Below are 11,720 nucleotides of genomic sequence, written 5' to 3' on the forward strand. Positions count from 1 at the left end.
CCAGCACAGTCTCAGTGTCTGGAGCAGCGTCCAGCACACAGTAGGCAGGGCAGCCGTGTTTGATGAATGAATGAGGAAGCCTTGGGTGCAGAGTGGTGGAAGGCTCTGCTTATTTTGCCCTGGGGTCGGGGGTGAAGACAGCAGATGGCATCGGAAGGGGCCTGACCCCGTCTGGAGGGGCCTGCAGGTCTGCCGTGGGCCTCTCCCCTGACAGGTCAGTGAACCCCTCAAGCAGGGTCTTTTCTGGGGCCTCCGGTCAGCAGCACTGGGCAGGTGCCCGGTCACCCCAACTTGTGCCACACCCCTCCCCCTCCTTCCTTTTCCACAGGTGGGAGGAAAGCCTAGAAAGCAGATTCCGCAACCTGCCTGCCACAACCCTCTGCTGTGGGTTAAGACTCTTTGCAAGTAACAGAAGCCCATGCAGGCTGCCTCAAGCCAGGAAGAGGGCTTATCCTTCCTATACTGAGGGGGCTCGTGGGGCCCAGCGGCAGCACAAGCTGGGAAGAGGCCCTGGGACCCCAACCAGCACAGACACCTGCCCCCCACCTCTGCTCCTGCCTGCCTCCTCACCCCCTCTCCCCATGTCTCAGGGTTGCCCGGGGCTCCCGAGTTGACTTGTCAGGGTTGAGCCCCTGAGGAGTCTTGTCTGAAGTCAGGATTCCAGCGCCCCCTTCTGGACCGTCAGCGGTGGCTTGGGAGTGGGGTCTGGTCCCACAGAGGGGCTCCTGGGCCTCACGGCTTTCAAAGAGGCCTTCTTCCTTGCCTCCCCGCTTCCCTCCTCCGCCAGGCCAGTCCTGCTTAGCTGTTCCTGAAGGCAGAGGCCTGGAGTGGGAAAACAAGTGAGCTTGCTTGAGGCTTTCCTAGTTGCAAAGGATAGAAGCACCCTGGACTCACTTTGGAGAAAGATTCATTACCTGAGGGCAGAGCAGAACCCAGCCTCAGAGTGACTGCGGGGTTTGTGTCCTGATGCCAGCCTTCACCTCGCCTGGCCGGCCATCCCCTCGACTTCTTGTTTCCGCATTTGTCAAGCCGGATTACAGGGGCACCCATCTCATGCGATGGCTGTGATTACAGGATTGGGATGAAGGAGAAGCCAGAGGCAGTGCCCAGTGTCTAGTAGATAATATAAGTCACTGAATCTTAGTTCAGACAAGCGGAGGCGCTCTCACCCCTGACGACTCGGGCTCACGTTTGGCCTCAGGCCCCGTGCAAATTGACCACCTCTCCAGTCCCTGCTTAGTAAACAAGAGCCCAGGCCCAGCTTGGAAGCCTCGCCCTGTGCGCGGCTGCCCCCTGGTGGCGATGCCGGCGCAGTGCGGCGGCTGCTTTGCCGCCTCTTTTTCTGTTTCTTTGCCGACAAAGGTCCGTCTAGTTAAAGCTATGGTTTTTCCAGTAGTCATAGATGGATGTGAGAGTTGGGCTATAAAGAAAGCTGAGCACCGAAGAATTGATGCTTTTGAACTGTGGTGTTGGAGAACACTCTTGAGAGTCCCTTCGACTGGAAGGAGATCAAACCAGTCAATCCTAAAGGAAATCAGTCCTGAATATTCATTGGAAGGACTGATGCTGAAGCTGAAACTCCAATACTTTGGCCACCTGATGCGAAGAACTGATTCATTGGAAAAGACCCTGATGTTAGGAAAGATTGAAGGCAGGAGGAGAAGGGGACAGCAGAGGATGAGATGGTTGGATGGCATCACCGATGCAATGGACATGAATTTGAGCGAGCTCCGGGAGTTGGTGATGGTCAGGGCAGCCTGGCGTGCTGCAGTCCATGATGTTGCAAAGAGTCAGACAAGACTGAGCGACAGAACTGAACTTTCTGTTTCTTCCTTCTGGCCAAGAAGTTTGAGGGACAGTCTGTGGCTCCCAATTTTGGAACCCCTGAGAAGTGGTCAGAGGTTAAGGTTAGGGCTAGGAGCTCGTTTCTCAGTTTTGGAATAGCCCGGGTGGTCCCGGGGGTGATCCTGGGCAGACTACCACATCCCACCCCACTGGTCCACCTGGCAGCACAGGGGAATCTCGGCTGAGGTCGGGAGGGGAGGCGTTAAAAGTCCCAGTGCCCACCCATCACTGGGGATGGCCCAGGCAGCTGTGTTCTCTAAAGCTCTGGGTGATCCTGATGTACAAGGGTCCTAGGGACAGGGAACTTCCCTGGTGATCCAGTGGCACAGACTCCTTGCTCCCAATGCAGGGGGCCTGGGTTTGATCCTAATCAAACTAGATTCTGCATGCCACAACTAAAGATCCCACATGCTACATCAAAAGTCGAAAATCCCATATGCTGTAACTAAAACCCAGAGCAGCCAAATAAATAAATAAAGAATTGTGAAAGGATCCCACATGCAGACCCTTGGCTGAGATGCGCCACCCTCCCTTCTCCCTTTGGCCTAGAAGTTGGCCTTCACCCCGGCCAGCACTATGACCACCATCCCTGAGCCTGTGCTGGCCAGCACCTCTTCACTGGAGTCTCCAGTGAGGTGTCTGAGCCCACCAGCCCCTTCTTCTTGGTGCCCAGGGCTCTGCTTACTCCTGCTTCTCTGGCCGAGCCTTCTCCGTTATTTCATGTCCCCTGGGCCTGCCCTCTGCCTCTTTGATATTTGACTGATCCCCCTGTCTGCCTGCTCTGCTCATTCCTTGGCCAGGGGTTTAATCAGATGCTGGTGATTGTGTCCAGGCCAGACCTGTCCTCACCCCCAGCCCATAAATCCAATCACATCCCCCAGCTAGAGGCCCCATAAGTGAGATAAGTTGCTCAGTCGTGTCCACTCTTTGTGACCCCATGGACTGTAGCTCACCAGGCTTCTCCATCCATGGGATTCTCCAGGCAAGAATACTGGAGTGGGTTGCAACTTCCTTCTCCAGGGGATCTTCCCAACCCAGGGATCGAACCCAGGTCTCCTGCATTAGAGGCAGACGCTTTAACTCCATATGGCCCCATGTGAGCTGGTTTCTCCCCCATCCTACTTAATCCTTTACAGACAAGGATCAGCAGCACAGAGAGGTCAAGTGATGTGCCCAAGGTCACACAGAAGGTGACAATGCAAGGATTTGAATCCACACAGTTTGGATCAAGTCTATACTCTTAACTACTCAATACGGTAGATCCCACATTATCCTCGGGGAATATGTTCCAAGACCTTTGTGTGTGCCTGCTAAGTCGCTTCAGTTGTGTCCAACTCTGCAACCCTATGGACTGTAGCCTGCCAGGCTCCTCTGTCCTGGGATTCTCTAGGCAAGAATGTTGGAGAGGGTTACCATGCCCTCCTCCAGGGTATCTTCCCAACCCACGGCTCCAACCTGAGTCTCTTACAGTCTCTTGCGTTGCAGGCAGATTCTTTTCCACTAGTGCCACCTGGAGGCACTCCAAGACCTCCAGGGGATGCCTGAAACAGATGGTACCGAACTGCATAAAACTGTGTTTTCTATACTAACGGTATAGGTAATATATACAGTGTGGGTTACACCACACAAAGGAATGATTTATGTCCCCAACAGGACAGAACGGGGCAACATGAGAGTTCATCACGCTTCTCAGGACAGTGCAGTTTTAGACTTATGAGTTATTTCGGGAATTTTCCACTTAATATTTTCAGACCAAGGTTGACCACAAGTAACGAAAACCTCGGAAAGCCAAACGTCAGATGAAGGGGGAGAGCTGTGTGCTGCCTCTTGCTGGCAGAGTAATGATGACAATGGTAACAATCAAGCTGGTCTTCACCGAGCACCCACTGTGTCAGGTGCCCCACTGGGCACTGGCCACTGTAAGGTTTGACCTACCACATCGCGTTGCCATCTGCAAGTGGGTTTGCATCGACACCTGGCACTTCGTGGCCTTGGTCCTGGGCCCTGGACCGTCTGGTGAGCGCACAGGCTTTGGGCCACTCAGTCTCTCAGGCCGGAGACTCTCTGTTGAACTGACTTCCCTTGGACAGAGCAGGAGTCTCTAAAATCTGCCCTCTGCGTCCTCTAACCTAGCGTGTTTGTTTGCTGGGGCTACCGCGACAAAAATACCACTTAAACAGCCCAAATGTGTTTCCTCACAGACCTGGAGGCTGGAAGTCCAAGATCAAGACATTAACAGAGTCGGTCTCTTCTGAAGCTGCCCTCCTTGGCATGCGGATGGCCGTCTTCTCCCTGTGTGCTCACATGGTCTCTCCTCTGTACACAGCTGTGTTCTGGTCTCTTCTCATGAGGACACTGGTCATATAGGATTAGGGCCCATCTCGATGAACTCATTTTATCTTAATTACTCTTTCAAAGCCCTGTCTCTGAATACAGCCACATTCTGAGGTGCTGGGGATTAGGATTTCAGTTTAAGAATTTGGGGGGACACAGTTCAGGCCATAACACCCAGGGTCTCGAGCTCAAATGCTAGAGGACCAGACAGGAAATGAAGGGGGATGAACTGGGTGGGGGAAGACTTGGCCCTGCATTCCTTTATTTTCCCACTGCCGATGCGGGCAGAAGAGACGTGGTAAAGGATGTCACTGTCCTCTTTGTCTTGTGAAATACGAGGGCAAGGACATTTGCTCCCAGCGTCCAGAGCAAATGTCCAGCACCTAGGAGGGGCCCAGTGGGCATTTGTGAGGAAAGCCAGTGAGCAGGACAGCCCTGGGCATCAGGAAGCGGCAGGGACCGTGGTGACCCTGGCTAAGGGGTCACCTGTCACATCACCTGAAATCAGGCTCTTATAGAAATCTCAGGTTTATTCCGGAGAAGGCAGTGGCAACCCACTCCAGTACTCTTGCCTGGAAAGTCCCATGGACGGAGGAGCCTGATAGGCTGCAGTCCATGGGGTCGCTACAAGTCAGAAATGACTGAGCAACTTCACTTTTTCACTTTCATGTATTGGAGAAGGAAATAGCAACCCACTCCAGTGTTCTTGCCTGGAGAATCCCAGGGACATGGGAGCCTGGCGGGCTGCTGTCTGTGGGTCGCACAGAGTCGGACATGACTGAAGTGACTTAGCAGCAGCAGCAGCAGGTTTATTCACGACAGCAACTAATTCACAGAAACCAGTGTGCAGATGAGTCAGCAACCCGTGCCCCCTGCTTCGGGCAGCCACGGGGGGCCAGCGCAGCAGGTCTCCACACCGAGCTCAGCCCGGGTCGGGTGGCTCTGCTAGTCCCGTAGAGGAAGGAGGCAGGGAGAGGGGCCTGGCTCCCCACCTGCTCCAGCGACTCAGGGACCTGTGGTTGGTCTGCAGGAGGGCGATGCGCTGGGCGCCATGGAGAAGCTGTGCCGGCAGCTGACGTACCACCTCAGCCCCCACTCCCAGTGGAGGCGCCACCGTGGGCTGGTGAAGAGGAAGCCCCAGGCCTGGTGAGTCCCGCCCCCGCCCAGCCTCCTCCTCCAAGGGCAGCTCCCAGTCAGCTGTGCCGGGCTGGGCCTGCGGGGTGCAGCACCCCCTCCCAGGGCAGTGGGGAGAGGACACGACCTGCTTGCAGAAGAAGGATTGATGGGGGTGGGGAGGGCATTCCAGGTGGGCATGAGCCCTGAGAGGCACTGGCATCCAGGCCCTGATCTATGCAGTGGGGGCTGAATGTGGGCACTCCTCCCACCCATCACCAGCCCTCCTGATGTCTCCCAGGGTCCCAGACCCCAGCCACGTCCCTGGCTCATGCAGCTCTGAGGACCCTCAGAGGTTGTGTGGCCGCCTGCACCCTGGGGGCAGAGGGGACACTGGGGCAAAGAACCAGGGCCAGGACAGCATCATAAGAGGAAGCGGAAGGGAACATACTGTGGATGAATCACAGGGCAGAATGGCTGGGGTCCTGGTGCGCAGGCTCCTCTCCAGCTCCTGCAGACGGGATGCGAGAGGAAGCACAGAGAAGAGCTTTGGTCCCCCTTCCCTTCCGGACACCGCCCCCACTTTCCAGCCAGGGGAAGACTCCTCAGGGCCCCTCCCAGAGGGAGAAAGTAGGCACAGGGGGCTCCAGCTGGGCCAAGGTGAGGCCAAGTGTGGGGAGAGTGCAAGACAGGACCCGTGGAACCCAGAAGGCCAGGAGATTTGAGCTGGTTGCAGAGGGAGAAGCTGGGCTGTGAGCTCTGCTGGGAGCCAGGGCCTTCTGTCTCCCCAGGGCACGGGCATGCTCGGTCCACTCTCCATTCAGAAGCCTCCCTCCTGCCGGGGGCTCCCCGTCCCCCTGACTCACACCTGCTCAGCCCCGAGTGTAGGTCTGTTTCCCCCAGGGTGGCCTTCCTCCTGGCTCACAGACAGGCTGAATTCCAACAGCCTCGGGGCCTTTGCCCCTGTGGTCCCTCTGCAGGAACTCCTAGTGAGTTCTTACCTCGGCCTGGTTCTTTCTCCTATGAGGCCAACAGGAAATCCAAGCTGCAATCTGGGGCCCCTCCACCTCCCTGTCCTGCCAGGGGTTGGAGCCTTGGGTTTACCTGGGTACCTGGAGACCAGGAGATCTGGGTCCGGAGCAAGAGGCAGGGCAGAAGAGCAAGGGGTGGCGGAGGTGGGGAGTGGAAGTGGGTAGAGAGCCGCCCCCACCAGGCTCCGGGCCCCTGCACCCACCCCCAACCCCTGCCTGCTGTCCTGAGGGCTCTCGCTAAGGATCCTCCTTCTGGCCTAAAGGTGGTCCCGAAGAAGGGGCATCCGAGATCTTATTTTGCTCTTGGGTGGAGTAGGGAACTCGCCCATTCGCCACCTCCTCTAAAGGGCACTGTCCTGAATGCATTCCTATTTCACATGACAACCTGTGGTACCCAGTTGGCTCCATTTTTCAGCTAAATAACTGAGGCACAGAGGTTAAGGATCTAAAGGTCACGAGTAGGAAGAAAGGAATCCAGGGCAGACCCAGACATTTGGCTGTTGAATGTACCCTTAGTCACTGAGGCCTACCCTGGGGTCTCCCAGCCTCTGCCCGCTGGGCAGCCAGGTTGAGAGGTGGGGCAGTGCAAGGGGCCTGGGGTCCCCGGCCTCTTGAAGTCACAAGGATGAGTGGAGGCTGGCTCCTGGAGGTGACCCACTTCGGCCTCCTGAGAAAAGCCTCCTGCTCTCGCTCAAGCCCTGCTGTCCCATTTCCCCTTCAGCCTCAAGGCGGTCCTGGCCGGGAGCCCTCCGGACAACACCGTGGACCTGTCAGGCATCCCGCTGACTTCCCGTGACCTGGAGCGGGTGACCAGCTACCTGCAGCGCTGCGGGGAGCAGGTGGACAGTGTGGAGCTGGGCTTCACGGGCCTCACGGATGACATGGTTCTGCAGCTGCTGCCGGCGCTCAGCACACTGCCCCGGATGACCACGCTGGCCCTCAACGGCAACCGGCTGACGCGGGCCCTGCTGCGTGACCTCACCGACGCCCTCAGAGACCCCCGGAAGTTCCCCAGCGTCACGTGGATCGACCTGGGCAACAATGTGGACATCTTCTCGCTGCCCCAGCCCTTCCTGCTCAGCCTACGCAAGCGATCCCCCAAGCAGGGCCACCTGCCCACCATCCTGGAGCTGGGCGAGGGCCCGGGCAGTGGGCACGAGACCCAGGATGAGACCCTGGGCCCAGAGGATCCCGGAGGGGGCCCCGAAACCCCGGCCAGAGACCAGGAGGGCAGGGAAACTGTAGGTGCAACCCAGACGTGACAGGGGAATACAGGCCAAAGTCACTCCTCCTGGGATAGGATGGCTGGGGCTCCTGAGGAGGAGCTCCACAGTGGGCCCGGGCAGGGCCTCCCCCCACCCCCATGGGAAGCCGGATGGTGCCATCTGGGAAAGGAGCACTATAACTCCTCTTCGGTCCTTTCCCTCTCCCCTGTCCACCCACATCTGCCTCTGGCTCCTGAGAAGTCATCCCTGGCTTGAAAGGAATCCACCCTTAGCCTCCCTAGACCTGTGGTTGCAGCAGGTTGAGGATGCTGGAAGCCTGAGCTACTGTGAATCTGGAGACCTCTCCTCCAGGAAAGGAGTGTAGCAGGGGCCCTCCATCTAACCCAGGACTTTCCAATCCTGAATTACAGATATTCAGGCCAGCAAACCCCAGCCAGATGCTGACTGTACCTCAGGTCAAGGGCTGGGATAGGGGACTGGCTCCTAGAGACCCCCAGGAGTCCCCTCCCCATCTGGACTAAAGGGTCTCTCCTTGTGGAGCCCTGGGCTCCTTGAAACAAACTTCCCATCATCTACAAAGTCTTTCAGCCTGTGATGTGACCCCAGGGCCTACCCAGGGGACCAGCTATTCCCTAAACCCGCCAGTATTTATGGCAGCCTGCCTAGCAAGCCTGGGGCAGACTAGCGCATGCACAAAATATGACCCACTCAGAAAACAAACCCCATCCTCTATGCAGATTGCCAGACCTTCCCATGGGTGATTGTTGCTAGGGTACAGGCCACAGTGAGCCTTGCTTCCTTTTAAAAGGACCATTTCTCATAAAATTCCTTCCCATGTGGTCCCCAAAATTTGAGCACATTCCCCAAACCCCAGGACCACAAAGATGAGGTGCCTCCGAGCAACCACAGCTGGGAGGAGGAGAAGAAAATCTCCACCCCACCTTCCCTACACCCAAAGCCTCCCCATTAAGGCCCAATCAAAAAGCCCAGCTGATTGCTGAATTGGAGAAAATTATCCATGTACCCATGATGTTGGTGAACCAGGGCCCCTCAGGTAAACAGGGTGAGGGAAGCTTCTAATCTGATGCCAGGGAGCCAAGACCTTTACAGACCGGGGCTTCAGATGCTGCAGTCGGTGCGAATGGGGGTGGGGCTTCAGGAGAGAGGACGCTCAAGCCAGTGGACAGAGCCCAGAGGAACAGGACTGTGTATAGATGCCTTAAACGCTTGGGGATTTCTGCCCCAAGTCTCAAGAGGGGAGAACACCTTAAACTGACCATAAGGGAAGGTTACAAGGAGTTAACTGGACCACTAATATTGACACGACTTAGAGACCGAACAATATTTGTCAGCAGTGATCAGACTTGACTTTTTCTTCAAAAATATACATTTCTAAGAACTTAATACAAAAGAGCATCCTTTTATTACCTCTATGGTAACTGCATGGAGATACAAATTTCAGGAATTTTCTCTCTCCCAGTATAACAAATGCATACAATACTTACAAGTACAAAAAAGCTACTTTTGCTTAAGGGACAATACTAGGAAACTATGAATTTAATGACTCCGCTGTCCTAGAAAAAAGGTGCCAAATCCGTTTCTTGGCTCTTTAACATTAAGAATGTCCTCTTTGATACTCGGCACAAAACAAAACATTGAAGCCTGTATTTTCCATGTCCAAGTTGATGGCTGCCACTGGTCCTTGCAACTTCCAAATTCTGCCCCTGCTGCAGCTTAGCCTGCAAGGAAACTAGTATCAGTGAATCTTACTTTATACTCCCCAGAATAGTCATTCACAGCATAAAGATATCCTCAGAAAACGGTAGGTTCACCACTACACAATCTGCCGGTAATTCCAGCTTCTTTTGGGTGATTTCATCATTGATATCCTTTTCTGCAAAACCATTTTAACAAAACTAGCTGCTCATCCATTCTACCATGCAGAATGGTCATGGTCCAGATCAGTCTTACCTTGTCTTGGGCTGGGGTGTTCCTGCCATTGCTGCCGGCTCTAAAACTCTGCTGGTCACCACTCTTCAGAGCTCAGACCCTGGAGGGATGAATAAGGCACCTGTGGACAGACAGCCAAGGGCAACTGGAAGCAGTTCCCACTGTGCTGACAGCCACGACTATACAAATGCACATCCATCCTCTCAACAGTCCTTAGGAACTGAGTCATAACTGCCATCTTTAGATGTTTCAAATTCCATTCAGTCACATTATTTTAAACATTACACACCTAACGCTTTCGATTTCCAGAGCATCTCAAAGCAGAAAGTTTGCTCAGGGCTCTACAGCCACGACATAAAAAGGAACTCCTGGGCTCACTCTGCAATCTAGTCCACACACAAACCAAAATCATTCTCAGATACTCGGTCGATAAAGGTCAAGGTACTAGGTCAGCCACGTCAAACTGCCAACATATGGTCCAATAGCAACTTAATGATTCAACACCTCGGCCTCCTCAACTACAGTCCAAAGTTTACTCACCTCGGTCCAGGCGCCCATACTCGGTGGCTGGTGAGCACGCGCTGGCAATGCCTCACTAGCTGGCAACCTGGGTGAATATAGAAATTACGGGTCACAGTCCAGACCACCCAACTCCTGGGCACCGGCAACTGGTGAGGATGCCTTGACTGCAGTCAGTCGGGAAAACTATCGTCAGTTATCGCTTCTGACGGCACTTCCTATTAGTGATCTCATCAGAGCAGCCAAGCACCTCACCACTCCTATTACCGGCCCAGGGACCTGGGCTTTGGCTAAACCCGCCTGAAGGCATCTGTTTCTGAACACAGACGCGGTTTAGACAAAACTCGTTTCAGGTTAGGGGCCGCAACCTAATCGTCCCAAACAGGCCAAGGGGCCGTGCATAATTATATCAAATGCATGAAAGTGACAACGACAAGTCATCAAGCAATATCCGTGCGTTTAAGGGTGGAAGAACCTTAGACACAGCTAAGTTAACGTTATTAAGTCCACAGAGACTGGTTCTTACCTCGAGGAGGGCTGCTGCTCCCGTCTACAAAACTGAGTGGGCCGCCATCTGAAACAAGGATCAGGACGTGCATTAAGGGCAGACTCTGGCAGCTACGGGCACCTAAAGCGTCAGGTGTCAGCGACCGCATCAGATTAGCGTAAAAGTCGTCAGTTATCGCTTCTGACGGCACTTCCTACGGGATCATCAGGACAGCCGAGCAAGCCTCCCTCGCGACCCCCCTACGAGCCTCGCCCCGCGCCCTCGGGTGCAGGCAGCTCCGCTTTACCCAGTCCTCCTTGGGGTCACTCACTCCCGGCTGCGAGCCCGGGGGGAGAGGTTCCCAGACCGCGGAACCCTGCCAGACAAAGATGCACGCGCTCCTCCATTTCGGTCCCTAGATATGAACACAGGGCCAAGGCGCCCGCCCCCAGGCCCGCCTGGCCGCAGCCGCCTGCCGCACTCCAGTTACGCTTCCCGGGAACATCGGTCGAGAAACTAACAAGCTCTGGCGCCCTCGCGGCCGCGGACAGGCCCTAACTGAGTACCCAAACCAGCTCGCGACACCAGCAGTGGAAAGGCCAGAGAGTCTGCGTCCCAGCCCCTTAAGGAGTCGGAACATTCCACTCCTCAGCGATGGGAGGGGAGTCCTGGCAAAGACTCACGGGAACTTCCGGTCCTTTTAACGGCACAGACGCCGCCGCGCCGGCCGGACTCTCCCCTCCTCCGGAGCTCATGGTCTCTTCCGAGGCCCAAGAATTCTGGGTCACAGGCACGCGGCTAGACCCAGAGCGCTTGCGCAGAGCCAGACTGTCCCGCCGCACCGCCCCTGGGTGGTCGGGAGTAGAGATTCGGCCATCGCGAGCTTCCGGTTGCTTCTCTGGAAGGTGGAACGGCGGAGGCTACAGACCGTGGTTCTGCGCGTTACATGCGATCACGCCCTCGAAACCCTACAGAGGCTGGCGCGCGGCAGGCGTGCACACACTGTGACCGCTCCTCGTCCTGGGGACCGGGGCCGTCTGCCCTCCCTGCACCAGCCCTTCCAGCCGCTGCGCCCCGACCGCCCCCCTCACTCCCCTTCCTCCGCCCCCGCTCCGCGCCCCCCCTCGCTCACCCCCAACCCCCGCTCCTTCGGGACTCCTCCAGCCGCGCCCGCGTTTCACCAGCGGTGAAGCCTTCCTCCCTCCCACAGCGTGG

At 56.0% G+C, this 11,720-nt stretch overlaps 1 protein-coding gene, 1 long non-coding RNA gene and 3 other non-coding genes across 6 annotated transcripts in view; 1 reads left to right on the plus strand and 4 right to left on the minus strand.

Moving 5' to 3' along the window:
• LRRC75A (leucine rich repeat containing 75A) overlaps positions 1-8,960 on the plus strand; it is a 34,491-nt gene extending 25,531 nt beyond the window's left edge. The window contains exons 3-4 of the mRNA XM_019980429.2: positions 5,210-5,325; positions 7,045-8,960. Of these exons, the coding sequence (XP_019835988.2) occupies positions 5,210-5,325; positions 7,045-7,585 (657 nt within the window). The 3' untranslated portion in view covers positions 7,586-8,960. The remainder of the gene's footprint in view (positions 1-5,209; positions 5,326-7,044) is intronic.
• LOC139177726 (uncharacterized) lies at positions 8,950-11,107 on the minus strand. 2 transcript variants are annotated; one of them, XR_011562235.1, is made up of 5 exons: positions 10,813-11,107; positions 10,545-10,646; positions 10,040-10,106; positions 9,521-9,599; positions 8,950-9,288 (listed from the first exon to the last, which is right to left on the minus strand). It is a non-coding gene; the product is annotated as an uncharacterized lncRNA (long non-coding RNA). The 2 variants fall into 2 exon arrangements; XR_011562234.1 differs by having other exon boundaries at positions 10,545-10,592; positions 10,813-11,106.
• On the minus strand, positions 9,360-9,433 carry LOC139177867 (small nucleolar RNA SNORD65). Its single transcript, XR_011562332.1, has one exon. It is a non-coding gene; the product is annotated as a small nucleolar RNA SNORD65 (small nucleolar RNA).
• On the minus strand, positions 10,190-10,259 carry LOC139177844 (small nucleolar RNA SNORD49). The gene has a single exon (XR_011562310.1). It is a non-coding gene; the product is annotated as a small nucleolar RNA SNORD49 (small nucleolar RNA).
• Positions 10,672-10,738, minus strand: LOC139177845 (small nucleolar RNA SNORD49). Its single transcript, XR_011562311.1, has one exon. It is a non-coding gene; the product is annotated as a small nucleolar RNA SNORD49 (small nucleolar RNA).
• Positions 11,108-11,720: the final 613 nt, after the last annotated feature.

This window comes from Bos indicus, chromosome 19 (genome assembly GCF_029378745.1).
Source record: "Bos indicus isolate NIAB-ARS_2022 breed Sahiwal x Tharparkar chromosome 19, NIAB-ARS_B.indTharparkar_mat_pri_1.0, whole genome shotgun sequence".
In the NCBI taxonomy this organism is placed as follows: domain Eukaryota; kingdom Metazoa; phylum Chordata; class Mammalia; order Artiodactyla; family Bovidae; genus Bos; species Bos indicus.